Below are 18669 nucleotides of genomic sequence, written 5' to 3'. Positions count from 1 at the left end.
TACATAAATGTCGTTTTATCATATAAAAAAATTAATGCTTGCATTTTTATTTAATTAAAAAAATAATTTTAAAGGTGATAATTTTTATTGTTGAAATCTATTAAGTGGCGATCGTGGACCGAAACGTAATCACAATTGACATTTATCATTGTTGACAGAGCATCAAATTGACAAATCAACAACTCTTGGAAATGCTACTATGCGATGTCCCCATATTATTCCTCAGAAATAAGCATGTTTATGTAAAGCGATTTCATAGCAGCTATTTTGGTTGTTACTTTGTGCACTATACGATGCACAGTTGGCTGTTCGATGTAGAAGATATCACCTAGTACCTACACGTTCATAACTTCCCGTTGCGTAGAACAGTAGGGTTATAATAAGTATTTGGTCCACTGGTTGTATGGCGTTTGATGCTGCCCTGTTGGACACCATCACGCTACTCTGCGGGCCTAGGATGAAGCTGCCGAGTGAGTGGTGGACTTAATGATTCGTTAGGGACTTGCGAATGACTCGATGAGTCTACGGCGAGGTGCTGCAGCGGTTGTCGCTAGTGCAGAAACTGAACGTTCAGTGCTGACTAGCGCGCGAAGTGCTGGGCCACGCGGCCGACGAGTGCGACGAGGAGCTCTCGCCCGCGCCCAATGCTGCCCTGTTGGATACCATCACGCTACTCTGCGGGCCTAGGATGAAGCTACCGAGTGAGTGGTGGACTTAATGATTCGTTAGGGACTTGCGAATGACTCGATGAGTCTACGGCAAGGTGCTGCAGCGGTTGTCGCTAGTGCAGAAACTGAACGTCCGGTGCAAACTGGCGCGCGAAGTGCTGGGCCACGCGGCCGACGAGTGCGACGAGGAGCTCTCGCCCGCGCTCTATGCTGCCCTGTTGGATACCATTACGCTACTCTGCGGGCTTAGGATGAAGCTGCCGAGTGAGAGTGTTTGTTAGTGTTGGCAACAACCTAAAAATGTATTTCATTTGATTATACAGATCAATTTGAACCTCTTTCCGCGATTTATGTATTGTATAGTGGGAATGAGATGACTGTTCATTCAATACTTCATCAATCATAAGAGTAATTAGTTCTGCAGAGAGTAAGAGTATAATATTGCTAAAATTATTTCAGAAAAACCTGAAAAAAATAGCGGTGATGCAGATATCGACGATCTCCAAGAACGTGTAACTACAAACATAGTGTCCCATGTGAGTGCCTTCTCGTTATTTATTTGCTGCCTAACAATTTTGAACGGCTCCTGTGCTCTTCTGATTAATTTCGTTGCGGGTCCAATGACAGTTTAACTTTCCCCCGGGACAAACTTGACCTTCATTGGTTGGGTTTTTGTGGCGGTCAAGCTGTAGATCCTGGTTACACAGGAGTTTCAGTGGTGGGAATAGTCTCGTAACAATTTTATTACTTCCAACCTTTTTCTCGGGGGAAAGATGTTCAAACGGGTACCGCATATTAGAAGTCTCCACCACGTGTTATCAATATACCAATATCTTTGCATCGTGTTACAGCCTTCAGTGGAAAATAGCGTTGTAATGAATAGTAACTATACAGAAGTATATTTTCTTTGCAGAAAATGAAGCGCACCGTAGCGGAAGTATTGGTACCGGCCGTGCTGCGGCTATACGGACGGCTGCGCGCGCGCGGCGGGCAAGTGGCTGCATATCTCGTGCGCATCGCCACCGACCTGCTCAACGACTACCGGCACGAGGTATGTCACGTTACTGCTATGCTTATATTTACTTAATTTGTTTCTGGTCGTCGTTTTAGCCAAAAGACGTTCGCTGCTGGTCAAGACTCCCCAAAGATTTCCCCTAAGGTACTACGCTGCCTACATTCAGGTACCTCCCGTGACATTCACTGGTTCGTCGGTCTACAAAGTGGGACCGTGTACTACACAACCGGTCCGTGATTCCCACTAGTACTAGATTGTACTTTCTACCCCAACTTTTGTTAGGTGTCTGGCTGCAGGAGTCCGAAATCCATGAGGACGAAGCATCAGTAAACTGGATTGAACCTTCACTGGATCGTCGGTTTACAAAGTGGGATCGTCTACTACACGATGTCTCCCGGTCCGTGATTACCACTAGAGTACTTTCTGTCCCAACTTTCGTATGAACGAAGCTCTAGTGAAAGCTAGTATCTTAAAAAAAATTTTCGTTCCAGATCGAGGAGCTGATCGAGAACGACGAGGAGCTAGTGGAGCGCGTGCGACAGTTCCAAGAGACGATCGGGCAGGCGCCGTCGTTCGGCAACGCTCGCAACCTCGTGACGGCGTCCGCGCCGCCCGAGCCAGAGACGCCGCGCGCGCCGCGCCGCCGGTACCGCGGGGCCGCCGCGCGAGAGCCGCCGCGCAAGCGCGCACTTAACATATAGGACGAGGCCGTGTCTGCGCCGCCCGGCCCAGACACGACTGGGGAATAAATTGCAAGACACTTTGTGAGGCAAAACAGCACTAAAGTCGGATTCTTTAGAAATTTCCTTAAATGTAAACAAATATGGCCAACTGACATTAAAACATTTTTAATCTGTGCCCTAGTGAGGCGACAAAACCTCTCGTTAATCGCGAATTGAAATTATTGTAGTACTTACGTACCTATAGAAAGAATTTATAATGCTTTATAAAGCAGTGCAATAAATAATTAGTAGTACATTCAATGAAGAAAAAATACATTGTTGATTAAGGCCCTATTTAAATCTATTTAATTGCAATCAGTAATAAAAATGATTGAATAATTTACCGATTATTGTCTATGACTTACAGGTTACAACACTGATGTGTCAGAGACAACATGGAGATAACACATAATTTTAAACTTCAAGTCAATTTGACAAGTCTCACAAATTTTCATCGTCCACATATTTTCCTAAAATAATTTGTTTCAAAGATTGATTCCAAACTTGTATAATCGTGAGAATAAAGTTGGTTTCATGGGCTTGTGAAATAATGTGTATGATATTATGAACACGTAAGTGATTATGGTGTAATTGTGTGCACAAGTGTTTGTTTACATTTAAGGAAATTTCTAAAGAATTTAGGTATATAGGTCTAGCTCTTATCTCAGTGCCTGAGGTATGAGAGCAGCAATTTGTATTGCACAAATTACTAATAGTCCCGTTAGCCCCTGGAGGTAAGCTAAATAAGCTTGTGTTACGAGTGGGCTCACGCCACAATATGGTGTTTCTGTAACGCCAAAAGTCAGTGAGACTTCAGATTTATATGCTCTGGCACGTCATAATTATGTCAATGTTACCCCTCCCCTCAGGACTAATATAGATGACCCACGCTGAACTGTCCCGCCAAACTCAATGACAGGGGGGCGCTACCATCGTTCAACTATATGGTTTCCAACATGGCAAAAATCTGAACCAGCGATCCGGTATTGACGGTGGCGCCCCACTGTCAATGTCATCGACAGGACAGTCCAGTATTTTGGAACTATAGAGCGCTACACCTATAGTTGCTAATATACTTTGAACCTATTGCCTTATGCATAGCATTAAAGTTAGCTACTTTTTTGAGTTTTTGACAAAATATAAAATTTATGAATGGCCTTGAATGTAAAAAAAATCTTGACGGAAATAAAAATTTTTATACAATTAGTTTCGTTGATTCCAAGGTGCATTTAAAGCAGTTCAGAACTGCAATTAGTATATTTTATTGTATTTGTAAGAAAATTATGTTGACTATAAGAAAAACGTTTATTTTGTACGATTTATGGATGGATTTTATTATTGAAAGATGTCTATGAAGGTAATTTTATAAGATTAGCGAAATGTTTGTAATGAAACACTAAACAAATACATAAACAAATTATGTCTAACATATTATGTATTTTATTTCCTGCAATCCCTCTGCTATAGAAAATGTAAAATATGAAACATCTTAACACACGCGATGTTAAAATTTTAATTATAATTAAATAACATTATATATATAATAATGTATACAATGTACAAGAATAATATTTAATAGGCAATTAAAACGTGCCGAACAATAAATATCAATTATAAAAATCATAAATAATTAATTATTGATATTATTACGTAACATTGCTTAAATTCAGTTTAACAGGTAAATCACTTTCCGTTTCTATTTTCAATTCCTTGCTGAAGGCTTTCTTAAGTAACATGTCGATAGCTGCTTCTTCTGTAAATAAAATTATGTATTTATCAGTTAGATTATTTCATTTCATTATTATTATTAAAAATAAATAAATTTTCTATTTTCAGAGACTTACCGGTTATTTGTATTGCTAATAATTGGTGCACAATGTGTCTAGCAGTGATTTTAAACAAGTCTCTGCTGCTTATCTTTTTATTCTTATAATACGGCATCAATAACTTAACGACTAATCCGGCTACGTCTACTTTTTCTGTTTTTCTTGTAGACGTTTCTTTTGAATTATCGACTTTGTTTTTAGATGATCTCTTTTCATGCTTGTGTTTATCCTTAGATTTTTTCAAACTTAACGATTTATGCTTAGAGCTACTTTCCTTAGACTTACTTTTATCGTGTTTAGTTGGTGAAAGTGGTTGAGAAATTGAGGGACTAGATTTCTTTTCAGTTTTAGGAGTTTCGACAACAATAGGCTCTGGTGGCTTTTCTGCAAATTTCTTAAGAGACAGTAACACTTTATCTGCCTCTTCGCTTAGTTTAAGTGCTTTATTCAGTTCTGGGTCATCTACAGATAAAGCAGACGAATTGTTTGACTCAATAGAGGTTTTATTACTGACAGGTGGATTCGCAATTTCTTTTTCATCATCATCTATAGCCATATCTGCATCTAATCCAGGTTCTTTAAATTGTTTCTTGTGTTTTGAATTCCTTGATTCTACGCTATTTTTTAACTTATTTTCGGTTTCATGAGATTCAATGTCAATAACCAACTCTTTTTCAGACTCGCTGTCTGAATTCATAGGCAAAATTTCTGTTTTCGGTTTATCTTTGTCTAAATCAATCACCAAATCGCTTTCAGATTCACTCTCTGAAACATGTTTATGGGAAGTTGCCCTTTTTTTCTTGTTTTTGTCAGTATCAATAACCAGCTCTTTTTCTTTATCACTTTCTGATACGGTTTTATTTCGGTTGTATTTTTCTTTTTTCTTTCTATTTCTGTCTGTATCAATTACCATCTCTTTTTCAGATTCACTATCTGAAATACTTTTTTGATGACTTTCTCTTTTCTTTTTCTTTTTTTCTTTATCTTTATCTTTGCTCTTGTTCTTTTTCTTGTGTTCTTTATTATCTTTTTTGTCATCGTATTTAGATCCTTTTTTCTCTTTGTCGTCATTACATTTAATTTTTTTTTGCTTTTGTTGATCAGTGTCACTGTCAGAAGAGTCACCAAACAGCGCTTTTATTTTTCGTTTTGCTATGGGCTTGACTTTTTGTGGAGACTTGATAGGTGATTTTTCTTTATCTTTTTTTGCTGGACTATCTGATGTTTTCGACTCTTTAATAACCTTTGAAGCTTCATCATCACTTTCGCTATCATCGTGATGGCGTCTTGCTTCATCTGAGCTGTTATCTTTATTTTTATTGCTAGGTATACCTTTTAGTGTAATATTTATAACAAACGTTTTCGACTTTCTTTTATTTTTCTCATCTGTATTAACGCTTTCGCTTAACTTTAAAGTAGTATCGTTGTGTATATCGCCGTCTTCCAACTTTAATGTTGTATCGTTGTGATTGTCTTCATCGATTACAAGACTGGTATTATCGTCATCACTTACGTCTGTATTTGAACTTGGAGATTCGTCTGAAGCTTTTTTGAAGAAACTTTTTAACTTGGTCTGAGTTAGGGGGTCTCGTTTAAAGGAATTGGCCTTTCTTTTAGTTTCTCTATCAGCTTTAGAAAGCTCCCTCGGGCCATTGCCTTCCATATTATCTAAAACAATATAATGAGTTAAATAGTTGCACATAAATAAGGAAATTATCAACGTAACGTTTGCAAAATCTCCCGATTTAGGATATGTTATGGCAAGAACTGATGTGGCAATTGATAATGATTTTTGACTATTAAACTTACCAATTTCTAATTGCGATGCTGTAATGAAGCCTTGATGCTTCTGCTCATTTTTCTTCGACTCGAAATCTTTAGCGAATTCAGCAAGAGTATTACGTTTCCTTGGTTCGAATGTTTTCAACTGCGGGTACATGTGTTCCTTGCAATCTTTAACAGCAGCTATCTACAAAATAAAAAATAATATTAGCTCCCAAAGCGCAAACAACCTATTGTTTCTGCAATGGTTGAGCGGTATGGGAGGGGCGACATATCAGAGCTGTCACAGCATACTACTAGTACATGTCTGAAGTCTTACTTACATTTTAACAAAAACATTCCACTACGCCCCATCACCGCAGGAATATATTCAGTTATGTGCTATACGTGTAAATATTCATTTTTGAAATAAAAGAAAGCATAATTACCAATTTAGACATGGCTCGCCTATAAAGACTGATGACAGTGCTGTTTGAGAAGGCTTCGTACTCCATATCTATTGCGCACTGCTCGATTGCGCCGCGGGACAAAGGCCTGTCGGATGGGTCCTCGTCCTTTGCTCTCGAATAGTTGTGGTAGAGGGCGTCGTTAAGAAGCGAGAGGTAGCTCTCCCGGCCTGCTACTGTTAGTCCATTCACCTGATAATTAATAATAAGTGTTCAGTTAGTTCCTGATACAAGTTCTAGAGGCAAGTTCTTTAAGACACAAAAAGGGGGGTTCTCATCTAAGAGTGTCAATGTACAACCGAGATTCTGATTTTGGGTTTAGGCTCACATAAAGCAGTAAAAATTAAACTTACCTTTTTACATGTACTTTCCGCTGCTCTACATTTGGAGAATTTCGCAGACTCTGTGTCGTCTTTTTTCTTTTTTCCCTGATCCAGAATATTCTTTTTTCTGTTGGCAAACTCCTGCATGATCAGCGATTTAGTCTCTTGAGCTACCTTGCGGCGAGTACTCTCGCCATCGGATTCGTCGCTGGCTTCGTTGTAACCTTCTGCTTCCCTAAAATGGACAATATTGAAAAATTATTATACATTGAGCACCAGAACTTCCCCCTTACAGAATAAGCAATATTTTTGCATCTTGCATTTAAAGACTGACACTTAATATAATTATTTTATGCATTTTTTACTATAAATGATCACTATAACGACACTAGCTTAGAGTTTTTGTCCGTAGTGGCCTTCGCCGGCCTTCGCCGTACAGGCCAGAGCGGTCCTCATTAGTAGAGAAGCCGCCGCTGGCCAGACGCGCGGACATGGCGCGGCACTGTTGCTGCTCCAATACTCGGCGCACGCATAGCAGCTCGCCATGTAGCTACTGGGCACTTACCGTTTCTGCCCGTAGTGGCCTTCGCCGTACAGGCCAGAGCGGTCCTCATTAGTAGAGAAGCCGCCGCTGGCCAGACGCGCGGACATGGCGCGGCACTGTTGCTGCTCCAATACTCGGCGCACGCATGGCAGCTCGCCATGTAGCTACTGGGCACTAACCGTTTCTGCCCGTAGCGGCCTTCGCCGTACAGGCCAGAGGGGTCCTCATTGATGGAGAAGCCGCCGCTGGCCAGGCGCGCGGACATGGCGCGGCGCTGGTGCTGCTCGAGCGCGCGGCGCACGGCGCGCTCGTCGGCGCACGCGTCGCAGCGCGCCATGCACTTGGGCGCCTCCTCGCCGAAGTACTCCGCGAACATCTTGTGTCGGCATCTGAACATCATCAGGCGGTTTAGTCTCAGGATTTCGTTGAAGGACTTACGACTTTTTCTAATTTACCAGAGACAAATAGAGGATTTGGCCTACACACTGTTTTGACTGACTTTATACATAATATGATAACCTAAATCATATAAACAACTATGTGTGTGTAGTAATTAAAATAGAGCAAGTGTCACAAATTATAATTTATTACAAGGTAAAGTAAAAAAAAACGACTAAAAATGTATGTGTGGTGTATTAACTTACTTCACTGTCTCGCAATATTTGACCATAATTTCGAAGCTTTTGTAGTTATTCTTGCAACGCTTCTTCTGATCTTCAGTTTTCGCGCGCCCCATCTCAGATTTGAGCAAGAAATCGACGGCGTTACGTTCGCTGTGGCAGTAGTAGATGCGGCAGAAGGCTGGCTTGCCGTCTCGTCCAGCGCGGCCTGATTCCTAAATTTATAATATGACGTTATTATTATAATATTCTGGTATAGCTAACTAACTTGGTTAACAAGTTTAAAAACGTCCAGTTTCCCTGCATTGCGCACCCTTTTGAGACATATTGAACTCGAGTGGGTGTCTCCCCGAAGGGATTCGCGATGCCAAAACAAGGGCGTCCGCGGAAGACCAGCTTCTTGACATGCCCTTATGAGCATGTAGATAAATGCTGAGCGAGAGCCTATTGGCGCAGTGGCCTACTATTTTTATTATTTGTTTTGTTACAAATTGTGCTTACTGTGTCAATAAAGTTTTATTCTATTCTAACACTACAATCTCATAAACTAAGTAGGATAGATACACGCAAATAGATAGATATAAACAATACCTATAGTTTAAAATAAAATATAAGTAAGAATATCGCAATATTTAAACAGATGGCAGAAGCCATGATGCTACCCTGGATGTTTATTGTACAATTTTAACATCTGCGCAGTGCGTTAGAAGTTCTGCATACAATATAAAATCAACAATACCATCGTTAACAATGTTAAGATTGAGCCTTGAATAGATCAGGGTGCCAGTTCAGTTGCATAGTCATCTTGCAATCACATCCAATATACACATTTCCTGTGTGCAATTGCAGCGACCATGAACTTTAAATCACTCTTGCAGACAAGCATACAGTTCCATTATAAATAGAACTAGCTTTTCCCACAACTCCGCACGCGTGAAATTCGGTTAATCACAGAAAGTCCGATTTACTTCACACTTATCGAAGTATTTTAAGCACACTGGTTTCGTAATTGTTTAGTGTAAGTATAAAGAGACACGCGGTGGAGTTTTAAGTTTGCCCGGTGATAACTTTTAGGCCGTCAATTATGTATATTATCAAAAAATATTGGACATAATTTGTTTGATAGTACTAATTACGGAGTTATGGTGAGTTGAAATACCGTATGACGTCACAACGTGCTACACTTTTAAGTGCCTTGACGTCACAAACCTCTCTCCTTTTGAGCTTTGACGCGCTTTATCTCTAAATTTTTATTTTTTATTAGTTTGAAAAATTTAAAAATACGTGTCAAGTATTTTTTGATAAGTTAACTAATAAAAACTTCTTTTTTACCCAGGAAACATCTCTATTCTATCCAATGCCATAGCTACCTGGTAGTACGCCGCCACGTTCTGCGCGAGCCCCCAGTGCGCGACGGCACGCACGCTGGCCTTGTCCACGCCCATGCCGAACGACACCGTCGCGCAGATGCACGCGCATTCGCCGCCCGACCACTGCTCCTGCACCGCTATCCTGTCCGACGACTTCATACCTGTCCGCCAAGAATTACTGATTAAGTCATCAGTAAGCCTAGGATACGCACCGCGATAAGCTTTTATCGTGCCTTTTCATCAATTTTACGCGATAAGCCCATGTTTGTCAAAAATCATCGATGAGATTTTATCACGGCACGCATCTTAACCAGTAGACCTAGGATACGCACCGCGATATGCTTTTATCACGCCTTTTTATCGATTTTACGCGATAAGCCCATGTTTGTCGAAAAATCATCGATGAGATTTTATCACGGCGCGCATCTTAACCAGTAGGCCTAGGATGCGCGCGGGGATAAACTTTTATCGCGCCATTTTATCGATTTTACACGATAATCACACACATTCAGTCGTCTAAAATCATCGATGAGATTTTATCACGGCGTGTATTCTAGCCCGGCTGGCTGATCTACAATAAGTAATAAATTCACATTGATTAAGGGGCATTATCTTGCCCGCCAAGAGTACAAGTTGATGAGCATTTTATAATACCCTTAATTTTATGACATTGTACATTTACTTTTATAAGACCTTAGGTTGTACTAAGCCCATAAAACTAGTATTACAACAATGCACAAATATTGTTTAATTTATAGTAAAAAGTTATTGTTTATAGGCAATACCTCCATTATATGCCAATGACTTTAACCCCCTCTTAGTCAACATATTGGCCAGCTCCTCAGTCTGATCTCTTGTTCTACAGTACACAATTACAGCATTTTTATCTTTCTGAAAACAAACAAAAAAGAAATTGTATTATTACATAGTTAATATTAAACCAAATTAATTATGCATCTCTCATTTCCCATTGTTTGTCCCGTTGCCATATAGATGTGGGCCTCTTAGAAAAAAATTATAACCGATTACTCACAGGCTTTGCATTTTCATCCCCACTTAGACTTTTCTTTAAAAATTCCATTAAATGTCCAATTTCATCTTGTATACAATTTTGATAAACTATGTCATAAAATAAGTTTTTTCTAAAACTAGGTGTTTTGTATTTTGCTACAGGCTGTAGCAGTTTGAGGTTTGATAGGATATCATTAGCCACCTCTACACTCGCAGTGGCTGTAAGTGCGACCCAAGGTATGCTCTTATATTTTTCTCTTAGTTCACCTAATTTTAAATAGTCTGGTCTGAAATCATGACCCCACTCACTAACACAGTGGGCTTCATCCACAATAATATAAGAAACCTTTTTATACTTTACTAAATGGTCTAATAGACTTTTGAAGGTACTAGTAGCAGCCTGTTCTGGTGTCACATATAGGAATCTCGTATTAGGTTTCATACTACGTAAATCATTTAAAACCCTTTCTCGGTCTTTTGTAGTCATTTTTGAATTTATAGATTCTGCTGATATTTTTATTTTTGTCAAATGATCAATTTGATCTTTTATGAGGGCCAGCAGTGGTGAAAAGACGATTGCCACTTTATTATCTTGCAACATAGCCGGTAGTTGGAAACATAGGGACTTGCCCGAACCCGTTGGCATTGACACATAAACATCATGAACACCTGAAAGAAAATAATAATAATTTTATTTATCAACATTTATGTATTTTCTTTTTCATTAAACAATATTATTATACTTTCACACTTGTTTTAATTTCTTAAAAACGATTTTGTTAGAAACAGTGGAAAGGAACGTAAATTTAGAAATGTCACTTTTGGCACTTCTGATATAACCCAACCAAATATAAATATAACCTCTCAAATACATAACTCCAAAGCCCAAGCTGTCCTTCAATTTACCACTATTCGAAATTGCGTGACATTATTTTGTATCATTTTTAAATTAACAATTTAAATATTTACCTCTTGCAATCGCCCTTACAGCTTGTTCTTGAAGTTCACTCTTGAATTTACGGTGTCCAAAACATTCGAACAGTTTTTCTGTAACGCTATCCATTATTTGGAAAACTTTCTTTTTGCTTCACAGCTAGCAGCATCACAGGTACTACACTTATGTTGTTTGCTAAACGTAACACAATTAGAGATAACAACACCATAACACATTATTATTTTGCGAAACGCGCAATAATTTAATAAAAATAAATAAAGTAACAACCTCAAAATTTTGAACCTGAAAAAGTGACGTTTGTTTGTGTTTGACGTTTTGATTCAACCAACGTATCGATTCTCACATAATTCTCACCTTAATGTCACTATCCACTCGATCAAAAAGAATATACCTTTTTTTTATCTTTGAATACGTGTTTTGTGTACTAATCAAAAAACATTATAGAAATATAGGTAGCTTCTTGCTTGAATTGCGCCTTAATGATTTTTTTTATACTAACATAAATGACGAAATGAGTTTGACTTTTTTTCTATACTAACAAAATGACTAAATGTTTTGAGTGTTTTAATACAAATCATTTTGATGAATAGTATTTCTAAAATGAAAATGTTTGGTTGTCATTCGTGTAATTTTACTTCGAATTTAAATGTGTTACATAATTTTAAGTGAGTACGGTTCGAGTTTCTAGAGTACCTACCAGTTGACGTATCAGTGTTGCTAGTCAAAATAACTCAATGTGTGGTAAAACATTTTTGAGGCGACAACAATAGCCCAACCGATGGTTTCGGTCCATTGTTTCGCTAGTCGCTAGTTCGATTCCCATCTGCCGTTAAAGTAACTTAATGAACATTCTAACACAAGCTTACAATTGGAAGTAAGCTGAAAGATTATAATTTGTTTCTTATTGCTATTATTTTTTATAAATTTAAGCGTATTTTATTTTTTATTTATTTATTTTATTTGGTGCACAAAACAGGGATACAACCATAACATACAAAGCGTTTAAAGCAGGTTATACAGTGCAATCAGCGTTGCCAGACGTCCCGATTTTGGCGGGACGTCCCGATTTTTTAATCAAATTTAAATGTCCCGCGCGGGACAGGCTTGGTCCCGCTTTTCGGAGAGAAACACTCACTTCACCAGACTATTGTTTGAAACGCCATATTATTGTAAATAATAAAACTTTTTTAATTTCGATATTTTTTCTTTTTTTATTCTAAAGACGAATTTAATGATAGAGTAAATCTGTACCTCCAGCATGAACAACTTTCGTCTTCGAATCGTTTGCGTATTCGATAAAATTCGATACTCAACCTTCGAATTAAACGATAATGTGACAATTTTGATTCTCAAAATAAGTTTCGTGCAACCATTTCTTACACTAAGTTCACTTTACGACACGTCCACAAGGGTGCTGTTGTAGTTTTCGTACTAAATCTTTTGATGGCGATTTGAGGACGCAAACGATTTGAACTCGAAAGATTTTCGTGCTAGCCGTACTGATTTAAAATATTATTTTTTTGTTAAAATACATTTTCTATGGCTACTTTTGTTATCTATTGTCACGTAAACGTAATTTTAAGTCAATAGTCCAGTAGAATTAGCTTTTAAATCGGAAATAATTCCTACAAAAGATTTTATTGCTTTAAGGGCTTCATTGGTTGNTTTTTTTACCTTTTCATCCGAAAAATGTTCTTGATATCATTCTATCCATTGCACATTTTGGACTAATCTACGCATGTTATGTCATGTCGCATGTGGTGCGGGGCTATAGACGAATTTTATTAAATATTATACTAGCTGTGCCTACGACTTTGTACGCGTGAAAATAGTTTGAATAATATTTCCCAATTTTACATCATTTGTCTTTACTGCTCCGCCCCTATTGGTTGTAGGGTGATGTTATTTATCCTAAAACCATCCTTGATAAATGGGCTATCTATAACAAAAATAATTTTTCAAATCGGACCAGTGGTTCCTGAGATTAGCGCGTAAACTACTACAATTTTTCAAACAGTCATAACTTTTTACTGACAGCTTATTTTTTTTTCGTCCCATACTGAAAGTTAATCTCTATTTAATGGACTATAAGCCAATATAGGTCTCATTAGTGGTGGACATTTGGACCACTTTTGGTCATTGTCCTTTAATCGTATTTTATTTTTTATTTATTTATTTTATTAGGTGCACAAAACAGGGATACAACCATAACATACAAAGCGTTTAAAGCAGGTTATACAGTGCAATACAATAATAACTTGTTGCAGCTCCAATAACAAGTGCACACAACATACAATCGAGTTAACATTATACATATATTTTACATAATACATAAATTATAAATAGAGAAAGAATGATTTAATATTAATTAACAATGAAAATTAATAGGTAGAATTAATAATACTAACACACACATACATACATTACATACGCAACACACACTTGAAGAGCACTGTGTTATTTATTTTTTGTTTTGTGTAAAACTTAAATATTAATGTCTACCCACTTGATATGGCTGCCACACAATACCAGCGTTATTCTTGACCTAGGGCATAGCACATGTGGAGTGGCTGCCATTTTAGTTCAAATTTGACTACTTAAGTAGCTAAGTAATGTTTACAAGCTGTTTTCGAGAGTCATCACAAATCGTCTCGCACGTAGATTCGATGACTTCCAGCCTCCCGAACAAGCCGGTTTCCGGAAAGGTTATAGTACCATAGACCACATCCATACGCTGCGGCAGGTTATACAGAAGACTGAGGAGTATAACTTGCCATTATGCTTTTTGTTCGTGGACTAATAATACATATGCGTAGGCATTCGCTTTGAGAACTGATTAGGAAAATTACCGTGCGCTATTCCCTACTCTATGTGTATCAGTTAAACCTAATATTTTCATGAATTTTCCTATTTTAAAAATGACAATATAAAAAACATTTAGTTATAACTAAAAATGTTTACGTAAGCATAGGGGGAGGGGGTAAGTGCATTGCTTACTTTTGATGACAAGGGGGGCGGGGGGGTAAAAAATGGTAAGAAATCTGCTTACGTAATACTTGAACGGCCCCTAAGTAATTATATTGTTGTAAGTAGTCTAAGGATGTTTGGACTAAATAAAAATATTTTTCTTTCTTTCTTAAAATAAGTTAATAATAATAATGAAATTTAAATTAATAATTGTTACAATTTCTCTAAGAAATCTATGTATCTTTTTCGGTTTTCCGGTTATACCTCGTAAAGGACTTACCCTATCGAAAAGTGGTCTTCCTGACGTAAATGCCCTTCAACCGTCGTTGAAGGGCATTTAATCTTGCATTAAATAAGACCAAATTCATATTATGTTTTGAACAAATCGTTTTCGTGAAAATGTTCGGCAAAGTAGAAAATATGTGTATAATTAATGACCCTCTCCACGTCCAATGGCTCGTTACCCGCAGGCTACCCGCTCGTTACGCCACTTAAGCACACCTCCGTCGAAGTCGAAAACCTAGGAGTCTTTATGGGCAGCTAATAAAGCCATTAAAGCACTAAAATTATTTCCGATTTAATTCATTTTTGTGTTTAATTCTACTGGCCTATTACGATTTCCAAAGAATTGATGAACCGATTTTGATCTACAATAATAAAATTTATTCAGTCACGAAGTTTTATTTACTTACCTTTAATTTACTTTCAGATACTAAAAAACTAACAATGAGTAAGCGTAAAAATCCAGCAGATGCCGATAATAAAAATGCAAACTTTTGCGACTTTTTGATGGAATTAGCAGATTATGAAAAAAACGTTAGTCGAAACATACACAAGTATAATGCATACAGAAAAGCAGCGAGTGTATTGGCCGCACATCCCAAGAAAATCGAATCTGGAGACGAAGCAAAAAAACTGAACGGTATAGGAGAAAAAATTGCGAAAAAAATTGACGAGTTTATACAGACAGGAAAATTGAAGAAATTAGAAAATATACATCAAGACACAGATGCCCAAGCAATAAGTTTACTGACGCGAGTGTCCGGCATAGGACCCGTAAAAGCTGCTGAACTTGTTAGAAATGGCATTAAAACAATTGAAGATCTGAAAAATAATGAAAATAAATTAAACCATCACCAACTTATCGGTTTAAAGTAAGTAAAAGAGTAGGTAGTATCCAACACATAGGATACAAACCTAATATGAGTTTTCAATAAAAGTCTATAAACGCAGTGAGCAACAGTTTAATTTTTTATTTGTACAGGTATTTTGAAGATTTTGAGCGGAAAATACCACGATCTGAAATTCAAGAGATAGAAACTATGCTTCAAAAGAAAATTGCAAAAATAGATTGCAATTATACAATTACTATTTGTGGGAGTTACAGGTGATTGTTATGATACTACTATCATATAAACTTCTAATTAGGATGTACAAGCTTATGAAAATACGTAATTATAATTACAGACGCGGTAAGTCTGAGAGCGGTGATATCGACGCATTAGTGACGCACCCCACACTAAAAGTATCAGAAGGAAAGAAGAAACACAGTGAAGTATTTCTAAAAACTCTTGTAGATGAATTGAAGAAAGATCTCATTACCGACGTTATATCTATAGGAGATACTAAGTTTATGGTTGGTAAAAAATTAAGAATTATCAAAAATATTTTTGCTTTTTCTGTGTTTGACTGTAATATCATTTTAGGGTGTCTGCCGTGCATCAAGCGAGTCCTCGGCGCGTCGACTTGACATAAGGCTGGTGCCACACGAACAGTATTACTGCGCGGTGCTTTACTTCACGGGCAGTGATGTGTTTAACAAGACCATGCGCGCGCACGCGCTCGATAAAGGATTCACCCTCAACGAGTATTCCTTGCGGCCAGTGGGAATAACTGGTGAGATGTTTATTTTGAGAACAAAATGACGTTTCTTTACCTGGGATACTATCTCTATTACATCTTGCCATCGATAATTCGCGGTTATTTACCCATTTTTCACTCCCGGTGCGAGTTGTACTTTGACTAAAATACTCGCCATGTTTATACATTTTTTTAAATCCTAATGTATCTTTCTGTCTAATTTTACACTGTAATGTATCTTTGTCTAATTTTACATTGTAATTTTTCAACAAATTTACAATTAATTGTTTTGTTCAACATTTTAGGAGTTCCCGGAGAACCGGTACCGATTTCGTCTGAAGAGGATATTTTTGACTACATAGACTATCCATATAAAAAGCCTGAGGAAAGAAATATGTAAATAGATTAAAAAACACCTCTTTGTTTATTTTAGTTTTTATTGCGTCACAATAAAACTATATCACAAAGTTTACTTACAAAATTACTTTAACGTTATTAAAAAAATAGGCATTTCTCATTGTTTATTTAATACACACAAATGTAGTAATGACTAAAAATAATAGACTTACTTTACAATAACATTTTCATAACTTTTATTTACTGAAATGAATGCAAAATACTCTGTTAATTGAAACATAAAAATTCACTAATAATATGAATCGTTTCTATCAAACAGGGGGAAGCACACGAGAAACTAGATAAAATATTTTTAGGTCTCTAATAAGAATATCTTTTAAGTATTCTCTACAAACTAGCGGTCGATAATATTAGACCATATCATTTTAAAATAACACTATTATGATAATGTAAGCATGATTTATCATTGGGTCTCAGTCTCAATCTTAAACAATTCAAATACGATTGATACACGTGATGTTTGCGGAATGTATGTGAAATGTATATTTATAATAACTTAGGTAGTTAAAATAAATTACAAGTAAAATACTTCATACTCGTATCGTAGTATCCGTTACTAATGATAATGGACTAGAATAGTTCATTCTCATCTTTATAGATTGTCACATTCACACGTTGTCTCACATGCCTAAAAATGCTCAATAAATTAAAAATATTCTAATAGACTCCTTACAAAGTTTTCTACCATTCGTTTTAAATTTGTAGGTTTAATATCGACTTTATTTTTGTAATTGACAAAAAAATTTAATTTAGTCATGAAGTAACCATCATAATTATACAATCATCCTAATACTTTTGTATGAATTGAACTGTAACTAAGTGCACGATAGTATTATCACTAAATTAGTACTTATAAAAACTTTAATGTTGAATTACATAATGATATAGGAATTCTTAAATCACGAAAATACAATATTGCACCAAATGGTACTTACCAAGTATATTACTTTTTTAAGCCTCTTGAATTGATCATCTAACATAATAAATGGAATAAAATGTAATATCTATTAATCATTGATAATATCTAGCTTTGTCTACATAAGAAATGATAAGAGAGAGAGTTATCGAACATATTGAATAATTTTTGTGATGTAAATATTTTTGTCGTGTTTATAAATTACTGAGCCTCACTTGTCGTGTACATAGGCAAGTTACGCAATATCACATGATAAATTCAGTCTTTCTCTCATATCATCACATTAAGACGCCACACAAAAATAAAACACATTAAATAGTTGCTATAGTAAAGTTTGATAATTCTGATTTCTTAGAAAGACCAAATGAAATCGCCTAATTATAGTAAAATAACGCAGTTTAAATTATATTGCGTAATTTCTATTTTCATAAGATACTAATTAATAAATTACGAGCCATTCGTCACAGTGGCGGCGTAGCATAGGTTGGCACCCGGGGCGGCACCCCCCCCTCGTCTAATTATAGCCTAAGGCACCCCAGAATGGCACCCCCCTGTCATGACATCACGACCGTCCTTGCCATGCAGATGCGTCAGTGAGTACTAATCTGCGCGACTTTTGTCACCCCCTGATGCTTGGCACCCGGGGCGGACCGCCCCCACCGCCCCCCCCTTACGCCGCTACTGATTCGTCACATAATAATCAAATTTGTTACGCACACCATCATGATTGTCACCACATTTTGAAATTTGATCATAGCCTTTTTTGCTACTTTTATTTAAGCCCTTGGATACACTAGTGACACATGAAATCGAATTATGAAATAGAAAAATGAATGATTTCTGAAATAATAACCCAGCAAAATGTTCAAAATACAATGACGTATGAAATCAGCACGGCAGCAGAGCATTCGCTCTCAGAGTGGAGTGGATACTGCACAACGTTACAGAGTCACTTATTTTAGGAGTCATAGAGTAAGATAGATAGAATAGAAAGAAGAAACGTATTTGGTATACGTAGCGCTCATATATCTAGTGTATCCGCAGCTTTATGTTGACGGTCAGCGCTCGTCAGTGTATGTGGGCGGAGCTTAACATTTTTTTTAAATAAAATAATTTATTACCGCATTTAAACATTCGTGCGAGTCACGACTCGAGACTCCCGTTCGTCTCGGCGAATAGTTTGTCATAAAACATTGCTCGCGACGGTTAGCGACGGCACTCGCATGT

General features: G+C 37.1%; 3 protein-coding genes across 3 annotated transcripts; 2 read left to right on the top strand and 1 right to left on the bottom strand.

Annotated features, from left to right (window-relative positions):
• The first annotated feature begins 403 nt into the window (after window positions 1-403).
• LOC114363037 (uncharacterized) lies at window positions 404-2548 on the top strand. Its single transcript, XM_028318632.1, has 6 exons — window positions 404-470; window positions 585-701; window positions 753-932; window positions 1128-1204; window positions 1582-1719; window positions 2175-2548. The coding sequence occupies exons 1-6, from the start codon at window positions 404-406 to the stop codon at window positions 2382-2384; spliced, it is 789 nt and encodes a 262-aa protein (XP_028174433.1). The 3' UTR covers window positions 2385-2548.
• Window positions 2549-3489: 941 nt separating this feature from the next.
• On the bottom strand, window positions 3490-11627 carry RecQ5 (RecQ5 helicase). Its single transcript, XM_028318608.1, has 11 exons — window positions 11297-11627; window positions 10350-10996; window positions 10102-10207; window positions 9317-9477; window positions 7971-8161; window positions 7506-7715; window positions 6813-7017; window positions 6442-6651; window positions 6041-6200; window positions 4250-5899; window positions 3490-4158 (listed from the first exon to the last, which is right to left on the bottom strand). The coding sequence occupies exons 1-11, from the start codon at window positions 11388-11390 to the stop codon at window positions 4052-4054; spliced, it is 3741 nt and encodes a 1246-aa protein (XP_028174409.1). The 5' UTR covers window positions 11391-11627; the 3' UTR covers window positions 3490-4051.
• LOC114363019 (DNA polymerase beta-like) lies at window positions 11353-18547 on the top strand. The gene is made up of 7 exons (XM_028318611.1): window positions 11353-11435; window positions 14959-15403; window positions 15514-15636; window positions 15717-15885; window positions 15956-16145; window positions 16415-17898; window positions 18127-18547. The coding sequence occupies exons 2-6, from the start codon at window positions 14976-14978 to the stop codon at window positions 16507-16509; spliced, it is 1005 nt and encodes a 334-aa protein (XP_028174412.1). The 5' UTR covers window positions 11353-11435; window positions 14959-14975; the 3' UTR covers window positions 16510-17898; window positions 18127-18547.
• The last annotated feature ends 122 nt before the right edge of the window (window positions 18548-18669 follow it).

The sequence above is a fragment of the Ostrinia furnacalis genome, unplaced genomic scaffold (assembly GCF_004193835.3).
Source record: "Ostrinia furnacalis isolate ACB-3 unplaced genomic scaffold, ASM419383v2 OfSCF6942, whole genome shotgun sequence".
Classification (NCBI taxonomy): Eukaryota; Metazoa; Arthropoda; class Insecta; order Lepidoptera; family Crambidae; genus Ostrinia; species Ostrinia furnacalis.
The sequence above is the reverse complement of the archived record's forward strand: the minus strand, read 5'-3'. Positions and strand labels throughout refer to the sequence as shown.